This window comes from Hemiscyllium ocellatum, chromosome 10 (genome assembly GCF_020745735.1).
Source record: "Hemiscyllium ocellatum isolate sHemOce1 chromosome 10, sHemOce1.pat.X.cur, whole genome shotgun sequence".
In the NCBI taxonomy this organism is placed as follows: domain Eukaryota; kingdom Metazoa; phylum Chordata; class Chondrichthyes; order Orectolobiformes; family Hemiscylliidae; genus Hemiscyllium; species Hemiscyllium ocellatum.
Window position 1 is genome coordinate 34,067,154 of NC_083410.1, and position 24,252 is coordinate 34,091,405.

The 24,252-nt window shown below is 41.6% G+C and overlaps 1 protein-coding gene across 2 annotated transcripts in view; it reads left to right on the forward strand.

The window, feature by feature from the left end:
• LOC132819714 (protein kinase C epsilon type) overlaps positions 1-24,252 on the forward strand; it is a 586,475-nt gene that overhangs the window by 551,036 nt on the left and 11,187 nt on the right. For both annotated transcript variants that reach the window (XM_060831385.1, XM_060831386.1), the window contains 3 exons: positions 42-180; positions 5,885-6,073; positions 17,306-17,452. In XM_060831385.1, coding sequence (XP_060687368.1) covers positions 42-180; positions 5,885-6,073; positions 17,306-17,452 — 475 coding nt within the window. The remainder of the gene's footprint in view (positions 1-41; positions 181-5,884; positions 6,074-17,305; positions 17,453-24,252) is intronic.

The following is a 24,252-nucleotide window of genomic DNA, read 5'->3' on the forward strand; positions in this document are numbered from 1 at the left end:
CATCAAAATTAATAATGAGGCTGTTTATTCATTATTTGCAGAGATCTTAAACTGGATAATATCTTGCTGGATGCTGAGGGGCACTGCAAGTTGGCTGATTTCGGCATGTGCAAGGAAGGCATTCTAAATGGTATCACAACAACGACTTTCTGTGGTACCCCTGATTACATTGCCCCTGAGGTATGTTTGCTTTCTCCCAATGATCTTTATATGTTAACAAACCTTAGGAACTTTGCTCTTCGTGTGAGTAAAGCATTTGATTTTACCTCGCTTTTTTTTTAGATTAGATTAGATTACTTACAGTGTGGAAACAGGCCCTTCGGCCCAACAAGTCCACACCGACCTGCCGAAGCGCAACCCACCCATACCCCTACATTTACCCCTTACCTAACACTACGGGCAATTTAGCATGGCCAATTCGCCTGACCCGCACATCTTTGGACTGTGGGAGGAAACCGGAGCACCCGGAGGAAACCCACGCAGACACGGGGAGAATGTGCAAACCCCACACAGTCAGTCGCTTGAGTCGGGAACTGAACCCGGGTCTCAGGCGCTGTGAGACAGCAGTGCTAACCACTGTGCCACCGTGCCTTTACAGTAAGAAATCAAAAATCATGCTTTAAATCTTGTCATGGAGTGTTGAAAACCTTTAGTGCATGTGATTTCAAATCCTAGATTGGACTAACATTCACAATTGAATGCACCTCTTTTGGTGAATTCTTTGGTTTCTAACTGGAGTGTTCGAGAAAGTATTATGCTGTGACATTCATGTCTATTTCAAGAGAACACAAAATTAAACAGAAAGCCTATCCCTTCCACAAATATGCAATATGTATATAAATCACCAAGTTTCTCCCTACTGCCATTGTTTTCTGTTCTTTCGGTGGTTCCTAGTTTACATCTTCAGCACTGTACACCGCAAGAGGTTGTACCTCTTGTTATTAATGCACGGTAAACAATCACTCAGAAATGGAGAAGGTACATAGTTAGCAGTTGCCCTTACTCTGAGACCTTACAGTCATTCTTTAGCACTTTTTTAACACGTTATCCATTCAATATGTGGCTGAGGCTAATAAAGCTGCATTATTATCCATCCTTAAGGTGTAAAACCAGTTCCTGCCACTTCATTGGCATGGGACGTGCACCACCCCACAAGTCCTTTCTGTCACTTCGGTACTATTGTCATGCTTCTTTTGATGTTGGATACCTAGTAAATGGAGGTCTTCCATTTACATAGTGCTCCATCTAGCTTCAGGGTATCTGAATGTAATTTGAAAGCCATATGATATTCATGCGGAAGGGAAAAGTTCTATGAACCCATTCTGGCTTGTAGGACACTTCCGTCACCCAGCAGTTCCTCACACAGAATAACAATAACTGTGGTGCTCACTACCAAAATCAACAGGACCATAACATTTTCCAGTGCACCCCAAGTGAAACAATTCTTGCAAAACGCACCAAAAACTTGTATAGTTTTGCTTTATGTTGGAGCATATTTTCCTGCATAGTTTTGACAAATGGTTTCTTTTGTGTTTCCAGTTCAATATCTGTGCAAGTCAGCTGCCCATTCCATATTGTAACCTGGTTAGTAGGAAATATGCATAAGTTTATTAGTCTCCTGAGTTTTATTCCTTTTCTTTAGGGCAGTGAATGCATTGCGAAATCCTGCAGAAAACCCAGCTGAGATTGGAATCTTAGCTGTGACAAATCATCAGCATAAATGTTCATCTCTGTCACTTTGTAGAGTGGCATTTGAATGAAATAAAGTAGAGGATTCATCGTCAGGTCAAAGCCAAAAATAATCAGGCAACATTTCATTTCTGTCAAATACTGACATTGATATAATGGTTAATGATAGTCATTTATGGATACAAATCAGAACTCTGTCACTGAAGACATTATGAAAGATTACAGTTGTACATTAGAAACCATTTCCAAATAAACTGAGCAGTTGTTTCTTAAAGTTCTTAATATTTCAACTTTGGCTCAGCAGTAGCTGACTTTCATCTTTGAATCAGAAAGTTGTAAGCTTAAGTCCCACTCTAGATTCTTGCACATGTAATCCAGATTGACTCTTCACAATTGTACTGCAGGAATGCTGCACCTGTTGAAGGTGCTGTACTTCAAATGGGACCTTACACTGAGTCTCTATCTGCCTTCCAAGTGGATTTCTAATGGACCCTGCAGCAGAATTTGAAGATGAATGGGGAGGTTCTCTCCGACATGCTGGGCAATATGTATCCAGCAATCAACATCTCTAAAATCACATCAACCAGGGCCTTATCTCTTGCTGTTTGTAGAGCTTGTGCAAACAAACAGAGATACAACAAACCTACAGACTAGGAGCTGACATAGGTCAATCAGCCTATCAGGTCTGTTGAGTAAAATCAAGTCTGATCTGTTTGTGTTCTGAATTCCACAATCACAGCTATCCCCGATAATCTTTGATTCGATTTCCTAACAATAATCGATCTACCTCTGCCTTGAAATGTTCAATGACCTAACCTCCACCATCTTCTGAGGCACAGAGTTGCAAAATCACACAACTCTCTGAGCGTAAAATGTTCCCATCATTTCTCTCCTATAAGGGTGTTCCCTGATTTAAAACAGTGTCCCCTCATTCTGGACTCACCCACAAGACTCACACACTTTCCACATCCATCTTGGCAAGACCATTCATGACACTATAAGCATCACCAGGTCACCCCTCTTCTAAATGCCAGGGAAACCAAACATAGCCCGTACCAAAACAGAAATTGCTGGAAAAGCTCAGCAGGTCTGGCAGCACTTGTGGAGAGAAATCAGAGTTAATGTTTTGGGCCGGGTGATCATTCCTCCGAACCTTCCTTCCTCAGTTCTGAGAAAGGGTCACTCAACCTGAAATGTTAACTCTGACTTCTGTCCACAGGTACTGGCAGACCTGCTGAAGTTTTCCAGCAATTTCTGTTTTTGTTTCTGATTTACAGCATCCGCAGGTTTTTTTTCGGTTTTGATCTAGCCTGTACCATCCTTCCTCATAAAGGTATGAGGAAATGTCTTTCACCGAGAGGGTGGTCAGTGTCTGCAATTCACTGCTCAGTTTGGTGGCTAAGGTGAGAACCCTGAGCTCATTTAAAGGGAATTTGATCTGCACCAGAAACACGGTAACCTGCAGGACTACAGACCCAGGGCTGAAAAGTGGGATTAGACTGGGTGGCTAGTTTGGTCAGCTGGCACAGCTGAATGGCCTCCTTCTGTGTAACATTTCTATGATCTTGTAAGCTGAACTGACCTGAGTTTTCAGTGGCCACCCAGCCTGGGTTATGTCGGGTTGCTGGGAGGTAGTGGCCTGGGCACCTGTCCTCTTTAATGTGCTACCCCTCTAGCACTGAAAACACTCCATAGAATCCAGCCCAATGTTCTTTATTTACTGTTACTTACAATAAATTATTGTTGATAAATTCTGTCCATAGAAGTCAGAAGAATGTAGGAGCACAGAGTTCTGTTTCTGATGGGTCTTAAATGAACTGTTCTTGACTCAGCAGCTATGATAATAGTTTAGTCAGACTCAATATACTCAGACTCAGTATGCAAACAATATGCAGATTCCTGATGATGGGCTTTTGCCTGAAACGTCGATTTTCCTGCTCCTCGGATGCTGCCTGACCAGCTGTGCTTTTCCAGCACCACTCAAATCTAAACTCTGGTTTCCAGCATCTGCAGTCCTCACTTTTGCTCAGTATGCAGACAGACAACCTGGATTCTCACTCCTCCTCATGATTCACAAACTTTTCTCCAAATGTGGGCATGTATGTGCCTAATTTGGAGTAGCAGATATATGAAGACATTCAAACTCTGTGGTCACTTGAATGGGCACCTGAGACTTACTCATGCTTCAGGATGATACCTGAGTATGAGAAGTACTCATGTATAAAGTATGGAAAATGTTTAGACCAGTTAATATACACCTCTATATGCATCATTTTAAATGTTTCAACATATAATTTAGATTTACAAGGATGTTGCCAGGGTTGGAGGGTTTGAGCTACAGAGAGAGGCTGAACAGCTGGAGCTATTTTTCCTGGAGCATCGGAGGCTGAGGGGTGACCTTACAGAGGTTTACAAAATTATGACGGGCATGGATAGGGTAAATAGGCAAAGTCTTTTCCCTGGGGTCGGGGAGTCCAGAACTAGAGGGGATAGGTTTAGGGTGAGAGGGGAAAGATATAAAAGGGACCTCAGGGCAGCTTTTTCATGCAAAGGGTGGTACGTGTATGGACTGAGCTGCCAGAAGAAGTGGTGGAGGCTGGTAGAATAACAACACTTAAAAAGCATCTGGATAGGTACATGAATAGGAAGGGTTTAGAGGGATATGGGCCAAGTGCTGGCAAATGGGACTAGATTAATTTAGGATACTGGTCAGCATGGACAAGTTGGACCGAAGGGTCTGTTTCCAAGCTGTACATCTCTATGACTCTATGACACTATCTACATGTTCTGAAGAAAATATTCCATTTGTAGCATGGATTTCACTTACTGGAGAGTAAAATATAACTTTGCTACTTGTATAAACATGCAGGAGCAGAGTGGCACCTCCGCCCTTCTCTCCCCCCTTCCAAATATTCAAACCATTGACGTTAATATGCTCTATTTCATAAAGTCAGTTAAAAAAGAATACAGCCAATCTTCACACATTATACACCATCTAACTCAACACCACAGTTTCAGTCTGTGTTTTTCTTTGCAGTCTGTGTTTACTTATAATTTTTTCACATGGCGAGTTCACCCTCAAAAGCGCTGAATATGGGTCTTTGAGAACATTATTTGAGCATTGCTCACAAAGGCTCACCAATGATAAGAATTCCCTTTTTGAACAAATTTCTTCATCCGCTGCTGCAGGAGGCTTCAGTGAATACTTAGCTAATGCCCAATCCCTGCTCTCCACCACAGGGAAAGTCATTTCAAGAATCGCCCTCAATCTCCTTCTCCTCATGGCTGAAAAGCTCCTACCAGCGTCACAATGCAGATTCTGTCCATTAAGAGGCACAGGGAACACTGATCGTCACTGCAAGGCAAGTCAAAGAAAAATGCAGAGAACTGCAGAGATCTCTATACACGGCCTTTTTCCAGCTTATAAAGACTTTTTCACTGGTCAACCGGGAGAGATCATGGATCATCCTCCACACATTTGCCTGCCTACACAAATTCATCACCAGCCTCTCCCTAATGACACGGAAGTGCGATCTTCAGTAGCAGACCCACCATTGATCCAATCTGAGTGTTAACTCACATTAGGCCAAGCTCTGTTACCGCGCCGGTGCTCTTATCCATCTTCCTCTATCCATCCCATCTTGCTGAAGTCCCACTGCCAGAATAGAACTATTCCAAAGAATGAGTGGGAAACAGCTCACCCAACATGGTTCTGCACTGGAGACAATGATCTGCCATCAGATTGTACTTTGGAGATGATATTTGCTTGTGCGCACATTCAGGGGAATAACATTGTTGATATATTCATGGAGATGAACGAAAGAATGAAACTTACACTAAAGGGCCAAAAGACAATTAAACACAATTAATGTACAATCAATGATTGCCACTTTTCTCACACCTGAGTCTGGTTGAATTTCACCGCGATATTTGGAAATGTCATTAGTAGTTTATGATTAGTGTGATATATGCTAACAATAGCTAGAGAGGTATTTGAAGTGGTAAATTAAAAAAAACTGTCTATTTGTGGCCATCTTGGAAAATACAGACAAAATGCTGGAAGCTTGAGCCATGAATGTTACACATCAGGGAAGTGGCTGGAGGGTAAACATTCTTTAAGTAATGGTCTAAAATAAGTAGTGAATTGTATCAGCTGAGCAGCATTTCTTTAACATCTGCTTGCCTTTCCGAATAGATCCTACAAGAATTAGAGTATGGCCCTTCAGTGGACTGGTGGGCTTTGGGGGTCCTGATGTACGAGATGATGGCTGGTCAACCACCTTTCGAGGCGGACAATGAAGATGACCTTTTCGAGTCCATCCTGCACGACGATGTGTTGTACCCGGTCTGGCTCAGTAAGGAAGCAGTCAGCATTCTGAAAGCGGTGGGTTCACCACATCTTTTACTGCCCGATTTCCCCCTACTCCTCCCCCAACCAGCCGTTACTTTGAATGAGCTGCAATTAAAACTGGATTTATTAACTTGTAAGATCCACCAGTGGGAGTTGAAACACAGTTCATAATGTCATAGCTAGGACAGGAGGGCTTGGGATAAATTACACAACTTGTGGGAAAAGGACAGAATGTTTTGTGATGTGTATATGTTTATACTGGCTTATATTTATACAGCAGAGAAATCTGTTCTTCCCAACTTATTAAATGCCACAAACATTTTGCTGCCAGCTGGTGTAAAAAAAGTTTTGACATATTTTATCCAACTATTCCAACTAGTGACTTACCATCAAATAAGGCATTGGGAATAATTATTATGAATTCTGATTATCTGTGAACTCTAACCCTATATCTAATACTTGAATATTATAATTTTTGGGATCAAGTATTATTATTACTTTGTGTTCAAACCTGAACTTCACATTCCAGTTTACATTCTTTATTCTACCTCAAACTTATGGAAAATTGAGTGAGATAAACATTGAGAAAGAGAGTGGGTGGTGACCTAAGAGAAAAGAGGATGAAGAAAAGAGAAACTACAGTGAGAAATTGTTAGTGGCTTTTAAAGTACATTTTAAGATAAACTTCAGGAATGGGGTTCCTTATGATTACATTTAAGATGGTTGATCCAAAAAGTGGGCCATGGGAAGGATTGCATTATGATGGTCAACTTACCGATTAACAACTGTGCCTCCTCCATTTCAACCTGGGCCTTCCACTAGGGGGCCCAAGCACCTGCCTGAATCCGGCAGCAGCCCCATGAAGCAATGAAAACTTTTTGATGTCGAATCTAGTGAACCGAGTTGGGTGGACCATGTGCAATAAATGCTCCCTTTAAAACTGTTGGTCAAGAGGAAGATGACCCAAGGCTTTAGACCTGAAATTATTTTGTACAGGGAAACCTGTTGTCATCCAGGCCATTCATCAATCCACCCAATACTAAGCTGGTCCAGAGCTACAAACTGCAGCAGAATACCCTTTTAGTGTACTCACTTCACCAGTAGATTTTTATGCATTAACTGGGACATTGAAAAATTAACATCTAACTCCAGATCACTAGTGACATAATTCAGAGATGCCGGTGTTGGACTGGGGTGTACAAAGTTAAAAATCACACAACACCAGGTTATAGTCCAACAGATTTAATTGAAAGCACGCTAGCTTTCGGAGCGCCACTCCGAAAGTGGTTGTAGTGCTAGAGCGCTTCCAATTAAATCTGTTGGACTATGACCTGGTGTTGTGTGATTTTTAACCAATGACATAGATTGTGATGCCCTTAAAAATGTCAAAGTCTAAACACTTGACTGATTGTTTGATTTATTGTACTGAGTTACAGTGAAAATCTTTGTTTAAGGGCAGTCCAGGCCGATCACAGTAAGTAATGACGTCCAGATCAAAAGATTTAGATGGAAGCATACAGGTAATATTGCACAGAGTGTACAAGAGAGATCAACATTAGCAAGGTCAGCATTATTTGAGGCTAGAAAGTCCATTCAGTAGTCTAATAACAGCTGGGAAGAAGCTTATGCCCGAAACGTCGATTCTTCTGCTCCTTTGATGCTGCCTGACCTGCTGCGCTTTTCCAGCAACACATTTTTCAGAAGCTGTCCCTAAACCTACTTGTCCATGTGTTCAGACTTCGGCATGTTCTGCCTGATGGAAGACTTGTGGGAGATCATTACCAGGGTGCAAAGGGTCTTTGGTGATGTTGGCAGCCTTTCCACAACAGCAAGCCATGTAAATGGAGTCAATGGATAGAAGGCTGGCTTCCGTGATGGTCTGGGCCATGCACACAACCTTCTGCAGTTTCTTAGGATTCTGGGCAGAGTAGTTGCCATACTAGGCCGTTATGGAACCGGACAGTATGCTTTCAGTTGTGCGTCTGTCAAAGTTAACGAGGGTCCTTATGGACATGCCAAATTTCCTGAGCTGCCTGAGAAATAAGAGGCAATGTTGTGCCTTCTTGACTGTTGCATCTATATGGGAAGACCAGGATAGGTTGCCAGTTATTGTCACACAGAGGAACATGACGTTATCTACCCTTTCAACCTCAGTTTTAACATCACATATTCCAGAATACATGAAGTGAAAATGTTTGGTGACCTCTATCAAATATGTCCTTTCTCCATCCAGTTTATACTGCTCCCTTAAAAAGAAATCATAATCACTTTAACATTGGTCAATGTAGCATGAATTACCATGGAAGCCATTAAAGCAAACAGTATAAATAGTTCACTAAATAATTAAATGCATTTCTGGGCAAGAGAATGAGGCCTGATAAGAAGGTAAATTGATGAGATTAAGATCTATGGAAAGTATTTACATTTCAGGTTAATGACCTTCCATTAGAGTTCTGCCAAAAAGACATAGACCTGAAGCTTTGGAGGGAATTTAACAACCACAGCAAGGATAGCCATCTCTTGGCTGGAAAACAGTTGGAAGTCCCAGAATGGTCATTGTCGGGAGGCCCGATCAAGTCTCACTGTCGGGTTTCCTTATTTCATCAAAAAGAATGTTTGATTCATCTGAATGGCCTGCTTATGTTGGAGCAGTTAAAGGGAAAGGATCAGTTAATTGTATATATGCCATTTTGGATAAAATTAATTTGTATCACTGGCATCCAAGATAATCTTCAAATTTTTATTCAGTTTGTTTCTCTTAATACAGATTTCCAGCATATTTTGATCTTGATGACCTTCTCTTTCATTTTCCTATATTTGTACACATTTTCTTCATTGTCTTTTCATTTATCACCCTTTATCACTATTTTCCCCTATATTTCTACCACTTGTACTTCTATTGATATGTTTTTTCCTAGTGTCCATTTGATGGAACAGCAGCCTTCTCCACCTGAAGGAAATGGCAGCCTTCTCTGTCTGAAGGAATGGCAGCCTTCTCCGTCTGAAGGAATGGTGGCCTTCTCTGTCTGAAGGAATGATGGCCTTCTCCGCCTGAAGGAATGGTGGCCTTCTCTGTCTGAAGGAATGGCGGCCTTCTCCGCCTGAAGGAATGGCGGCCTTCTCTGTCTGAAGGAATGGCAGCCTTCTCTGTCTGAAGGAATGGCAGCCTTCTCTGTCTGAAGGAATGGCAGCCTTCTCTGTCTGAAGGAATGGTGGCCTTCTCTGTCTGAAGGAATGGCAGCCTTCTCCGCCTGAAGGAATGGCGGCCTTCGCCGCCTGAAGGAATGGCGGCCTTCTCTGTCTGAAGGAATGATGGCCTTCTCTGTCTGAAGGAATGGCAGCCTTCTCCGCCTGAAGGAATGGCAGCCTTCTCTGTCTGAAGGAATGGCAGCCTTCTCCGCCTGAAGGAATGGCAGCCTTCTCTGTCTGAAGGAATGGCAGCCTTCTCCGCCTGAAGGAATGGCAGCCTTCTCTGTCTGAAGGAATGGCAGCCTTCTCCGCCTGAAGGAATGGCAGCCTTCTCCACCTGAAGGAATGGCAGCCTTCTCTGTCTGAAGGAATGGCAGCCTTCTCCGCCTGAAGGAATGGCAGCCTTCTCCGCCTGAAGGAATGGCAGCCTTCTCTGTCTGAAGGAATGGCAGCCTTCTCCGCCTGAAGGAATGGCAGCCTTCTCCGTTGAAAGGAATGGCAGCCTTCTCCGTTGAAAGGAATGGCAGCCTTCTCCGTTGAAAGGAATGGCAGCCTTCTCTGCCTGAAGGAATGGCGGCCTTCTCTGTCTGAAGTCTTTGGCTTTGGTTTTGAAGAAGTGTGAAACATTAACACTGTTTCTCTGTCCACAGATGCTGCCAGACCTGCTGAGTTCCTCCAGCTGTCTCTGTGCTTGTTTCAGATTTTCAGCATTGGCAGTATTTTGCCTTTATATTTCGTTCCTATCTTTACAATCGCAAACTGATTCACAGTCAGCTGGGTTGGTATAGCTTCCCTGGACTTACCTTTCTGCAGTGTTGAGATGCCTTGTTGATGTATTGCCAAATCAAGGACTCAACTTTAAAGAAAAACAAGAACTGAGATGCTAGAATTCAGAAATAAAACCAGTAATTGCTGGAGAAACACAGCAGGTCTGGCAGCATCTGTGAAGAGAAAACAGAGTTAACATTTCGAGTCCAGTGACCCTCCTTCAGAACAAATACTCAACTTTCTTCTGTCATCAGAAGCATTGCTTTAAATAGAAGCACTAAAAACTCCGAAAGATGCTGCCTCACGCTGGATTATGGTTCAAAAAATTCAAAATACTAACTGATATATTTCTTAACATTCTACTCTTCAGATTTAAATGAATAAAATACATGCCAGCTTGAAGGACATCAGGGCCCATCCCACGCTCAGCCAATATCTTTCCCAGTGTATGCATGCACACACAGAGTTATCGGATAGTGATCTGGGACCCGAGCCCTTGCTAATGTTTAATCCTCCATATCTCAGAGGTGCAAGGTTCAATGGTAGTGGCCCTACTACCACCCAAACTGAGATGAGTTAATGCAGTAAACACAGAACATTGATCCTTGGAACTTTTCTAGTCTATGTGGCTCCACAACTTACTAGGTAATACATTAAGATAAAAACCTGTTTAAAATTTCACCTTGAATAATTAAATTTTCTCTAAAGTTTACGCCTATTTCTTGTTGGTCGGCTACGGATCCCCTTACAAGTTGCATCTGGAAAGTGCTTGCGCCTCAGCGCACAAAAAATGAATTGTTCAAAAGGGAGAGGAACTGAGATAATGAATGATCTAACCATTAATGTACATCTCGTTTTTACCAGTTCACTCACCTATCTCAAACTTCTGGAATGATTGATAGTTACGTTAGCACGATGTATGTAGAAAGCGGGAAAACACTGTTTTAGGAAACAAAAAGAGGAAGGAAAGCTTCTGTGGCTACGCAAAAGCAGCATTTTTCATTTTCACCAAACTGAACAAATAAAATATATGTTGGCTTCAAAAAGCAAATGAAAGAATGAGTGGATCTCCACATGATTTTCCTTTTACTAAATGCTAACCAGTTTTCTCGATATTCTCAGAACTTTTTCATTAAGGTACTCACCCAAATTCAAGGCAGTCATATTTGAGTTGATTCCTGTGCATAACGCCTCATGAGGGTAGTGTGCTGAAAATCAAGCCCTGCTATTCCCACAGTCATCACAAATGTTAAAAAGAAGTTACCGAAATATGCAAAATTCACCAATTTATCTGTCAGTCTCTAGTTAACAGAAATAATGGACCAGGCTTCTTTACGTAAATCCTTTATAACCACAATTATGAACTACTATGAGCTGTTGGCATATAATTCTACTAGTTAGTAAACTCCCTGATGCTCATACAGAAACACACAGACAAAAATGAAGATGTAATGGACAAAGGGGAAGAAAGTAGTGGGGAACAGTTCAATGGCACTAATCCTCAAAATTCAATGGAGGGATCCTCCTGTTTCCCGAGTCCTTTAGTTCTCTGAGCTTTTCCTTCTGATTCTTTCACTTTTTCACAGGAGACAAAAATCAATCGGTGAACAAACTGCTTCTACGATAAAAGCAACAGCTTACAGCACCTGTTGGGAGAAAACAACTGGACTTCTTTAGTTAAAAATCGCACAACACCAGGTTATAGCCCAACAGGTTTATTCGGAAGCACTAGCTTATGGAGAGCTGCTCCTTCATCAGGTGGAGCTCTCCAAATGCTATTGCTTCCAAATAAATCTGTTGGACAATATCCTGGTGTTGTGTGATAACTTTGTGCACCCCAGTCCAACACTGGCCTGTCCAAATCAGGCCTACTTTTGCTTCAGGTATTTTACTTGAGAAGAAGTGAGACACACCACCTCCTCTCACAGAGGTCAGTGTGCATCTCAACATGTCATTCACATCCAGAAGCTGTTCTGCTACCTAGAAACCAATCCGAGAGTTGGACACAATTGCTAAGCCAATCAGCTATATATTGCTGGCCAAATCTCAACTTTACATATACCCACGGTACCGGCTTGTCTACAAACAGCTTCCCATACTGTTTGAACAAAGCAGCAGTGGAAGCACTACACTCAAAGCCGTTCAGTAATCTGATTTTAAAAGTGCAGCCAATGTTTCCACAATCACTTGTTTTTAAAAAGTCATTATTCCATTTCAGTCCATGCTCAAAATAAAGGAAGTAAAATTACTGTCCTTACATCTGAATCTCACTTTTTATATCTGGTATCATTTAATAGCAATACATAGTCATAGAGATGTATAGCAAGGAAACAGACACTTCAGTCCAACCCATCCATGCCGACCTGATATCCCAACTCAATCTAGTCCCACCTGCCAGCACCTGGCCCATATCCCTTCAAACCCTTCCTAGTCATATACCAATCCAAATGCCTTTTAAATGTTGCAATTATACCAGCCTCCAACACTTCCTCTGGCAGCTCATTCCATACCTGTACCACCCTCTTGCGAGAAAAAGTTGCACCTTAGGTCTCTTTTATATCTTTCCCCTCTCACCCTGAACCTATGCCCTCTGGTTCTGGACTCCCCAACCCCAGGGAAAAGACTTTGTCTATTTATCCTATCCAGGCTCCTCATAATTTTGTAAACCTCTATAAGGTCACCCCTCAGCCTCCAACGTTCCAGAGAAAATAACCCCAGCCTGTTCAGCTTCTCCCTATAGCTCAAACCCTCCAACCCTGGCAACATGCTTGTAAATCTTTTCTGAACCCTTTCAAGTTTCACAACATCTTTCCAATAGGAAGGAGACCAGAATTGCATGCAATATTCCAACAGTGGCCTAACTAATATCCTGTACAGCCGCAACATGACCTCCCAATTCCTGTACTCAATTCTCTGACCAATAAAGGAAAGCATACCAAACGCCTTCTTTGCTATCCTATCTACCTGCGACTCCACTTTCAAGGAGCTATGAACCTGCACTCCAAGGTCTCTTTGTTCAGCAACACTCCCTAGGACTTTACCATTAAGTGTATAAGACCTACTAAAATGCAGCACCTCACATTTATATGAATTAAACTCTATCTGCCACTTCTCAGCCCTTTGGCCCATCTGGTCAAGACCCTGTTGTAATCTGAGGTAAACATCTTCACTGTCCACTGTACCTCCAATTTTGGTCTTATCTGCAAATTTACTAACTGTACCTCTTATGCTCGCATCCAAATCATTTATGTAAATGACAAAAAATAGAGGACCCAGCACCAATCCTGCACTGGTCACAGGCCTCCAGTCTGAAAAACAACCTTCCACCACCACCCTCTGTCTTCTACCTTTGAGCCAGGTCTGTATCCAAATGGCTAGTTCTCCCTGTATTCCGTAAAATCTAACCTTGCTAACCAGTCTCCATTGGGAACCTTGTTGAATGCCTTACTGAAGTCCATGTAGATCACATCTACTGCTCTGCCCTCATCAATCCTCTTTGTTACTTCTTCAAAAAACTCAACCAAGTTTGTGAAACATGATTTCCTATGCACAAAGCCATGTTACCTATCCATAATCAGTCTCCTTGCCTTTCCAAAAACATGGCATCCTGTCCCTCAGGATTCCCTCCAACAATTTGCCCACCACTGACGTCAGGCTCACTGGCCTATAGGTCCCTGGCTTGTCCTTACCACCCTTCTTAAACAGTGGCACCACGTTAGCCAACCTCCCATCTTCCGGCCACCTCACCTGTCACTATCCATGATACAAATATCTCAGCAAGAGGCCCAGCAATCACTTCTCTAGCTTCCCATAGAGTTCGAGGGTATACCTGATCAGGTCCAGGGGATTTATCCACCTTTATGCGTTTCAAGACATCCAGCACTTCCTCCCCTGTAATAGGGACATTTTGCAAGGTATCACCATCTATTTCCCTATATTCTATATCTTCCATATCCTTTTCCACAGTAAAATACTGATGCAAAATACTTGTTTAGTATCTCCCCCATTTTCTGAGGCTCTACACAAAGGCTGCCTTGCTGATCTTTGAGGGGCCCTATTCCCTCCCTAGTTACCTTTTTGTCCTTAATGTATTTAGATTAGATTAGATTCGATTAAATTATTTACAGTGTGGAAACAGGCCCTTCGGCCCAACAACCTACACCAACCCTCCGAAGAGTAACCCACCCAGACCCATTCTGCCCGACTAATGCACCTAACACTATGGGCAATTTAGCATGGCCAATTCACCTGACCTGCACATCTTTGGATTGTGGGAGGAAACTGGAGCACCCGGAGGAAATCCACACAGTCACCTGAGCTGGGAATTGAACCTGGTCCCTGGCGCAGTGAGGCAGCAGTGCTAACCACTGAGTTAAAACCTTTTGGATTCTCCTTAATTCTATTTGCCAAATTGTTAAAGTGAAATATGTCCAGTCAGTTGCATTTTAGTAGGTGACAAATCTACTCTCAGGAATCATTTTATGGCACCATGTATCACTGCTTTTATCATTATGGCTCCAAGTGGCAATTCACTGACTACAGAACAACCTCGATTACCCGAACGAGACAGGCAGGGAATATTTTGTTTGGATAACTGATACTGATCTCATTGTAAACAAAGGAAGCATTGAGATCTTGTTCGGATAATCCGAAATTCAAATAATGGATGTTCAAATAACCGAGGTTGTTCTATACTACTCTTTTCCCTCATGAAGGCAAAAAGAGTCGTTGTTTGGAAGATATTTTCCCTTTCCTAAGTGAGCAAACATTGTGTCGTTCTGGTGACTTTGCAGAAGTACAGTTGTAATATCACTCTGGCAATTTTGTTTGGTTTTACACAAAGTCCTGAGAGCCAAATGAAACCAAGGGGCACGTGATTACAATGGTGATCTACTTGTCTAACTGAGACTGCTTTCAAAGCAATTTTCTAAAGTCTTTATCAATCAACGCTCTTTTTTCCCTGAAAGAGTTTTCTTTGGAGCTTTACTGGCTTTTACTGTGTTATTCACAATCGTACAATTAACAAAGTATGAGTTAATATTACGCACAGAAGTTGCCACAGTAACTGCAGAGCGTTGAGTCCTTGTAGCTTTTGTTGTCTAGCTTCTGTTGGTTGTATAGGTAGAGAACAGGAAGAGGCACTGGAACTAAGTAGATGACTGGGGAGATTTATTTTTGTATGCTAGCTGGGGATTTGAATTGGAAGGCTTGGTTTCCTAACATTGTGCGGCTTGACTTTGATCTTGGATTATAACACACAATGTTGCCTATGCTGTCTCCAAATAGCTTGGACAAAGAAAAGTAGCTAACTTATTTCTAAATTATGTAACAAACCACTTTGCAGAAGTGACGAAATTACCATGTTCAAGAGGTGTAAACAGATAGATTTAGATTTTTAATCTCCTTACATGAAATGAGTCACGAGTAATTATAGGAACTCAAGCCCAATTCCACTTCGGGAATAAGTCCTCACCAAATGCCACCCTAGCTCTATCATATGGGAGCTGTACTCAGCTGCACCCTGCGCTCAGTATTTCCCTCAACAAAATCAGGAATCGAATAGACTTTGTTTCAAACCTGCTTCCCGAAAATAATGTCAAGCCACAAAATATTTAGTAGAAAATATATTTATAATTATTAAAGTGGAATTATGAAAGTTAATCTAGAACAAAACGAATTCTAAATATTGGCTTCGAAAAGTTTAAAAAAGATGACATGCAGACTAACTGACTAGCTATTTACATGTAGATACAATGAAATCATCAGTTCGGCTTCATTGCAGCCTTCTCATATGTTTAATTTAAAATCACTTTTACTGGGAAGAAATGATCATTTTATACAGTCTGAAACATGTTCTGTTGTGGAGGACTCATTGAATATGAAGGTGTCTGTGCTACCTTTTCATGAGTAGGACGTAGGATTGAATCAAGTCCATCTTGGGCAATGAAAGTCTCCTTCCTTTACCAGCTTTGAGGGCTCATCGTCAAACTAATTTGAGATCATCGCAACCAAGCTCTTAGTGGTTCCAGTCTGTAGTACAGAGTTGATCATTCCTCAAAAATAAGTCTGATCAAGTCATTAGTAGGCGATTTGTAGATCAGCTAAAGGAAGCTTATCATTTTTTCCTGTACATTTTCTCCCTTTAGTCTAGTGATCATAACACAAATAGCCAGCATCCTACTGAGACAAGCTCATCTGACATCAAGTCATGAGTTGTTTAAACACTTTTTAACAATAAAAACAGAAACATTTGAACTTGACGTTAGCTCTGTTCTTCTGTTCACAGATGCTGCCAGACTTGCCAAGTTATCGCAGCCTTGTCTGTTTTTATTTCAGATTTTCAGCATCCGCAGTACTTTGCTTTTATAAGAGCACACAATGCTTCACATAAAAACAGCCCGGTGGTTTATTTGATCTCACCATCTCTGAAGACCAAACCTACTGCTTTCCCATTACAGCATCTGGTTATTTCCTAAACGAGTCAATTGTCTTGATTTCAATTATGCTTCCTGGTAATCCATTCCAACTGTCTACCACCCTCTATGTAAAGAAAAACTTCCTGGCATTTATTCTTTGAAAAGTTCCTGGTGGCCAAACATTTGTGAGGGTTGGAAACTTGTGATCCACGGTGTCTGAAACTGAAGAGACCATCAGACCTAATGCTGAGCCCACGTTTCTTAGAGCAGTTTTGAATGTATTCTCATTGGAATATTTAAATTTATGCTCAAAATTGCAAGTCCCAAAATAATTGTTTACTTATTCTGGCAAAGTTGTTTGAACAGCCTTAACAAATAGCAGCCATTCCTATGATTCCAAGACACAATAAAACACCCTGATGCATTTCATCTTAAAATGATCAAAGAAAGTTTCCAATTCCAAATAATATGCCTTTTAAGCCTTAGAGAAATCTGTTTCCTGCAGACATATTCTCCCAGTCGTCCTCTGAAAAACAAGAAGTCAGAACACTTGAACTGAGAACCAGCATCTGTTAAGACAATGTGTTAATCTGACTGCATGGTCTCACTTGCTCATCCTTGCTGCTTCACCCTAAAGATGAACATGCTTGTTTGCAATTACGTAGTGTCCTCATGTTATTGTTGGCAATTTTTTAAACCAAGACTTGACATTCTCTGTACACATTGATTTCAGACTGTGCAGCTGCCCTATTGAATTTTTACATGTGTTGAGGAAAGACGTCATTTTTGCTGTTGTTAAACAACTGGAAGTTTTTAGAAAATGGTCTACATTTTTCCAATGAAAATAACTTTAAAATCAAACAACTGGCATTTTCCTTTTTTCTGATTTCAGTTTATGACGAAGAGCCCAAACAAACGCTTGGGTTGCGTTACATCACAAGGTGGGGAGGAGGCAATTAAACAGCACCCATTTTTCAAGGAAATTGATTGGGTGCTGCTGGAACAGAAGAAAATAAAACCTCCATTTAAACCAAGGATTGTAAGTACTATCATTCAGCAGTTTATTTACAGGGAATCTCATGAAACACAACAAAACACACAAATTATTATTCAGCAACTGGTTTTAGATCTATGACATGCACTGGTTTGGTACTATGTGAGAAAAGGAACACCTGGCATTCCAGAAACTCAGTGTTTCTTGCCATTACAGCAGTAAGCATGCACTCTTAACATGGACACGGTAGGTGCATTGCTCCTGTAGAAACATATCAGCAGGGCACACCTCAGTTGATGGCTAGTTTTTTGGAATAATACTGTGGCCCTCTGACACATCAGAAGAAGCCTAGGATGGACACAACAGAAATGTATAACAACAACTCATGTTTATTTAATATTTTAATATTCAAAGTGTGTGCGAAGATTTGTAGCTCGGGTGCTTGTTGTAGTGGTTCTGTTCGCCGAGCTGGAAGTTTTTGTTGCAAACGTTTCGTCCCCTGGCTAGGAGACATCATCAGTGCTGTGGAGCCTCCTGCGAAGCGCTTCTTTGATGTTTCTTCCAGCATTTATAGTGGTCTGTCCTTGCCGCTTCCGGGTGTCAGTTTCAGCTGTCCGCTGTAGTGATTGGTATATTGGGTCCAGGTCGATGTGTCTGTTGATGGAATTTGTGGATGAATGCCATGCCTCTAGGAATTCCCTGGCTGTTCTCTGTCTGGCTTGCCCTATGATAGTAGTGTTTTCCCAGTCGAATTCATGTTGCTTGTTGTCTGAGTGTGTGGCTACTAGGGATAGCTGGTCGTGTCGTTTCGTGGCTAGTTGGTGTTCATGTATGCGGAGTGTTAGCTGTCTTCCTGTTTGTCCTATATAGTGTTTTGTGCAGTCCTTGCATGGTATTTTATAAACTACATTAGTTTTGCTCATGTTGGGTATTGGCTCCTTTGTTCTAGTAAGTTGTTGTCTGAGCGTGGCTGTTGGTTTGTGTGCCGTTATGAGTCCTAGGGGTCGCAGTAGTCTGGCTATCAGTTCTGAAACGCTTCTGATGTATGGTAGTGTGGCTAGTCCTTTTGGTTGTGGCATATCCTCGTTCCGTGGTCTATCTCTTAGGCATCTGTTGATAAAGTTGCGCGGGTATCCGTTTTTGGCGAATACCTTGTATAGGTGTTCCTCTTCCTCTTTTCGCAGTTCTGGTGTACTGCAGTGTGTTGTAGCTCTTTTGAATAGTGTCCTGATGCAGCTTCGTTTATGTGTGTTGGGGTGGTTACTTTCATAGTTTAGGACTTGGTCTGTGTGTGTTGTTTTCCTGTGTACCCTTGTGGTGAATTCTCCGTTCCGTGTTCTCTGTACTATCACGTCTAGGAATGGGAGTTGGCTATCCTTTTCTACTTCTCTCGTGAATCGGATGCCTGTGAGTGTGGCGTTGATGATCCGGTGTGTTTTTTCTATTTCCGTGTTTTTGATGATTACAAAAGTGTCATCGACATATCTGACCCAGAGTTTGGGTTGAATTTGTGGTAGGGCTGTTTGTTCTAACCTTTGCATAACTGCCTCTGCTATGAGTCCCGAGATTGGTGATCCCATGGGTGTTCCGTTGATTTGTTCGTATATCTGATTGTTGAATGTAAAGTGTGTAGTGAGGCATAAGTCCAGTAGTTTAAGTATGCCGTCTTTGTTGATAGGTTCCTGTTTTCTGTTATGTATGTCCAGTAGGTTGGCTATTGTTTCTCTGGCTAGGGTTTTGTCAATCGAAGTGAACAGTGCCGTCACGTCGAATGAGATCATGGTTTCTTCTTTGTCTATGTGTGTATTCCTGATGGCGTCCAAGAATTCCTGTGTTGATTGTATGGAGTGTTTGGATCCGCTGACCAGGTGTTTCAGTTTCTGTTGTAGTTCTTTGGCCAGTTTGTATGCTGGTGTCCCTGGTAGTGATACTATGGGTCTGAGTGGGATGTCTGGTTTGTGTACTTTGGGTAATCCATAGAATCTGGGGGTGTTGTTGCTTTCCGGTTTCATTCTTCGTAGGTCCGCTTTGGTTATCTGTCCGTTTCTTTTGTAGATTCCTTAGAGTGTTATTTATTCTATTGGTGAGTTGTGGTGTGGGGTCCGAATCCTTCATTTGGTAGGTGTTGGTGTCTGCGAGTAGGTGTTGTGCTTTTTTGATGTAGTCTGATTTATCTAGGATGACAGTCATTCTGCCTTTATCTGCTGGTAGTATGATTATGTTCTTATCATTTCTTAGTGCTTTCAGTGCTTCCCTCTCCTTGGTGTTGAGGTTATGTGTTTGTCTTTTTCTTATCATCATAGGTACGACCGTTTGTCTCACTGTTTGTTGTGTCAGTCCATTGTTCCTGAGTGTGCATTCCAGTGCTGCTAGGAAGTCTGCTGTCTTGGCGTCCCTGTGGTTGTAGTTGAGTCCCTTAGTCAGTATAGTTCTTTCCGTGTCTGTGAGCTGTCTGTGGGAGAGGTTTTTAACCCAGGTGTGTGTTGTAGTGTCCTCTTTTTTGTGTGTTAGTTTGGTCAGTTTTTCTTTTAGTGCCGTTTTTTTGCGATGTGTTGTCCTGTTCTGTCCTATAGTGACAGCCTGTTCTATGGTCCGGGTCCATTCATGATTAGCGGTCTTTGAAATTAACAACTTTTGGCGTGCAATTTCTTGTTTGTATTTGTGCAGTCGGTTGTGAGCGTCTGTGATCATTACCTGGATCATCCTGAGTCCGTTCTGCTTGGCTGTTTCCCTGGCTTGTGGATATTTTAATATTATTGATCGCCAAGTACTTCAGAGAACTCCTTAACAGCAAAATTAGATACAGAGGCACATGAGGCAAAATTACCACAAATGCCCAAAAACTTAGTCAAGAAGTGGGCTTTAAGGTGGGTCTAAAATGAAGAAATAAAGATAGAGAGTTGTAAATGTTGAGGAGGGAAATCCAGCGCTTCTGGCCCAAGCAGCTGACAGTGCAGCCACCAATAGTGGCACAATTATCATTAAGAATGTTCAAGAGGCTAATATAGGTATTAGATAAATGCAGATATCTTCAGGAATGTAGACCTGGAGGACATTACAGAGAGAAAGGGAGCATGCAGGACATTGCCAAGGAGGAATTTTCAAAACAAGGATCTGATTTTTGGAACCAAGACATTGCTTGATCAAGAACTAATATAGAGCACAGCGGTGAAAGTGAATACAATTTGTTTGTGGTCAGACTTGGATGGCAGATCTTTGGATGGCTTCAAGTTAATGGAGGAAGAATGTGGGAGACCTTCCAGATGTTGTTTAGAATAGTTTAGAAGCAATGAATGAAAGTTTCCTTAAGAGATGAATTGAGACAAGTACAATGTTGGGTGATATTAAGTAGCTCTAAGTGGGTGCGCTTAGTGGTAGTTATTCTGTGCAATCAGAAGTTCAAATAGACAAGCAGGAGGCTGGAAGAAGACAGCAAGGCAGGAAGCATTAGGAGGTGGAGAAGTCAGTGTTTCAGTATAACCTAAGAACAGCAAGGTTATAAATATGAATGGCTATTTTGTTGCACCACGTTTCTGTTCATCCAGTACTGGAAGGCAAAAAGTTGAATAATTTAGCAACAGTGGAGAAATCAAGGGGGATGGTGGTTAAGCAAAGCTGAGGTTGTCCACTTTATGTAAAAACTAAAGTTGTGTTTTGGGACGGCACGGTGGCACAGTGGTTAGCACTGCTGCCTCACAGCGCCAAAGACCCGGGTTCAATTCCCCCGTCAGGCGACTGACTGTGTGGAGTTTGCACGTTCTCCCCGTGTCTGCGTGGGTTTCCTCCGGGTGCTCCGGTTTCCTCCCACAGTCCAAAGATGTACGGATCAGGTGAATTGGCCAAGCTAAATTGCCCGTAGTGTTAGGTAAGAGGCAAATGTAGGTGTATGGGTGGATTGCGCTTCAGCGGGTCGGTGTGGACTTGTTGGGCCAAAGGGCCTGTTTCCACGCTGTAAATAATCTAACCTAATCTAATCTAATGTTAGTCCCAAAGGACAGATTGTCAATGAGAAATAGGAAGGGATCAAAGGTAGATCCTTGGGGAACCAGATAGCGCATTAAATGGTCCACTTGCATTTGGTGGTGAATAACTAAAGCAAAGTTAATGATAAAGGAGCAATGGGAAGCCATTGAAATTGATACATTGATGGAAATGAGTAAGATTGGACTCAGGCCAAAGTAAACATGCAAGCTGGAAACTTATTGAAGGAGGATGGTGTGGTCAATCATGTTGAAGTCTAAAGTCAGGTCAGAAAGGTTGAGTAGCTGTTGACTATAGTCACAGTTGCAAAGGACAGCATTTGTGATTTTAATAAGATCTGTTTCGATATAACATGGAGATGGAAATCTGATTTGACAAACTCAAAGATGGAGTTAATGGTAAAATGGACACAGGTTGGGAGGCAACAATATATTGAAGGGCTTAGAGGTTGCTGAGGTTGCAAATAGGGTGTTATTTTACAAGGACAACATGTCCCTTTTTTTTGAGGATGGGGCTGATGATTGCAGGTATAGAGGAGCGACAATTGACAGTCTGAGGAGGGAAAACCATGACCAATTTTAGCTGACACAGACACCAGGAGGGGAAGTTGGATGCTGTGTGGTTTAGTGAGCGCAGGGCCAAGGAAACAGAAAGCAGGAGAGAAACTAAAGAAAGAAGTACATTCAGGGCCAGGGCAGTGGAATGTTAAAATAATGGCCGGGTGGGTTGGTAGAAAACTGGGAAAAAATGGTGGTGGGGGGGGGGGTTCAAATGGTCACAATATTAGTGACAATGAAATCTCTTTACTTATTATTGGAGGTGAATATGGAGAAAACATGGTAGAGGAGTTTACAAAAGTGGTTGGTAGTGGAGAAAAGAAGCTGGACATTTCAGAATGTTCTGCAATAATGAGTAATTTTAGCAGATAAGAGCAGAACCAGGTAGTACATTAAATGGTCCAGCTACATGGTTCAGCGCTGCTGAATAGCTAAAGCAGTTGTGCAACATGTCCCCTCAAATCTGGATCATTTTTGGGAGCAAAGTGAGCAAAGACCAGGGCCCTATTTAGCAAATTACCACAGTGAGAGATGGTAATGGCTGTATTGGGGGTGAGGGCATCAAATGTAGAAATGAAGATGCATTGAGCAGATCTGTAGCAAATATGGCAACCTTCTACCAATTTCGTACATTTTCGCAATATTTAAAATGTTGGCCTCAACATAAATGTTATGAATATTTAAAATGCAATTTCACTTTTTTTTACTAAAAGTAAGGCACAGGATCAATTGTTACTAAGTTTGGTGTGAACTATATTCTTCTTCAATATTTAATGGTAATATTGGAAGTAACATAAAATGGCAGACTCTTGCAAGTTGCAAGGGAGTTTCATTACGGACATTGTCAGTACCTTCAGCTATAATCTTTAAACAGCCTAGGAATATATGACGTTCCAGAACATATATGTCAGTAACTTAGAGTTTCTCTCCTGCAGGCCTCTTCTGATGCACGCATTGAGGGTGTATTCCCACACAATGTTCCAACACAAATTCTGACAATACCTTTCTTTAACTGAACAGTCAAGGGGTTTTGGGGCTAGGTCTGAGTGACTGACTGTCTAATTTTTCCCTCTTTATTAAGGAAGCTGTAGCTTTAGAATGGTCTCTATCTAAATCAGAGGTGGGTTACAGTAATTGAACTTTGTGTTGTATCAGCATCCCCACCCCACATTCTTTAGAAATGATAAGCAATACAGTTTAGATGCACAGATAAATCTCGTATTCTGGTTTCTGTTGTGACATGAGTAGCAACTTACAATTTGCTTCAGTGTCATAATACAGTTCGTTGCTATTCATTTCAGTTGGTTTATCATCAAGAATGAATCTTTTTTAATGGTTTGTCCTTGATAACATTGCACACTTGCATTGGGGTGTAGCTAATGTGCATTTTTCTGCTCAAAGTTTAATTATTGGATGAAAAAGGTGCTCAGTAGAGCATATACTTCAGCCATGCCATGTTAATCCAATGTTATTATAACTATATGGCTCTTTTTTGAGGCTTCCCCTGCCTGGTTGGTGATCTGGTAATTACAAAGCTGAAAAAAAAAGTAAAATTTTATATTGAGAGCTTAATTCTCACTGAAAAGGCTTTAGGCCAGTCCACATCAACAAAATGCTCTGAAAATTCTGCTCACACTTTGACAGCTTTGACAAATTTCATCATAGCAGTTGAGATAAAACAGTCTACATAAAACAATCTTCAGCCATTGTGAAACAAACAACAAAACTCAAATAAAACAGTGCACAACGTTATTAAGGAGAATGCCAATTCACCCTCTCTTTCAATGTGAGCCAGTCCTTTAAAAAATTCAAGAATCCAAATTTGAATCCACATCTTAACCAACAACCAACTAGTTTGTCCGTGTGTCACTTGAAGTCTGTGTTTTGAAATCCGACCATTAGCTTTGATATAACACTCAATTGAGCTAATATAACACTTTAGTTTTCATGTGGGCCATAAAAAGACCAAGGGCCAAATCTTCCAGCCACAAATCAGAGATGGGTCATGTCCTGTGGTTGCAACATGAGGTCAGCACTCAACATTATCCCACCAGTTATTGAAAATGTGGCAGACAACAAAATCAGAAGCCTGTCTTTATTGAGTTTGTTGAAGGATTGCTAGCTGTAATTTTTCACTAACCTTTCCATTTCCCTGTAGCTGCAAGAACAAAAACAGCAGGAGCGATTTTTGTTATTTTTGAAGGGGTGGCAGAGGGCAATGAAAAACCTGCAAAGTAGACTTTATCTATGTAAAGCAGCAGGGACTGCTGCTGAAGATGGCAGTGCTTTGATATTAGTTGGGTGTAG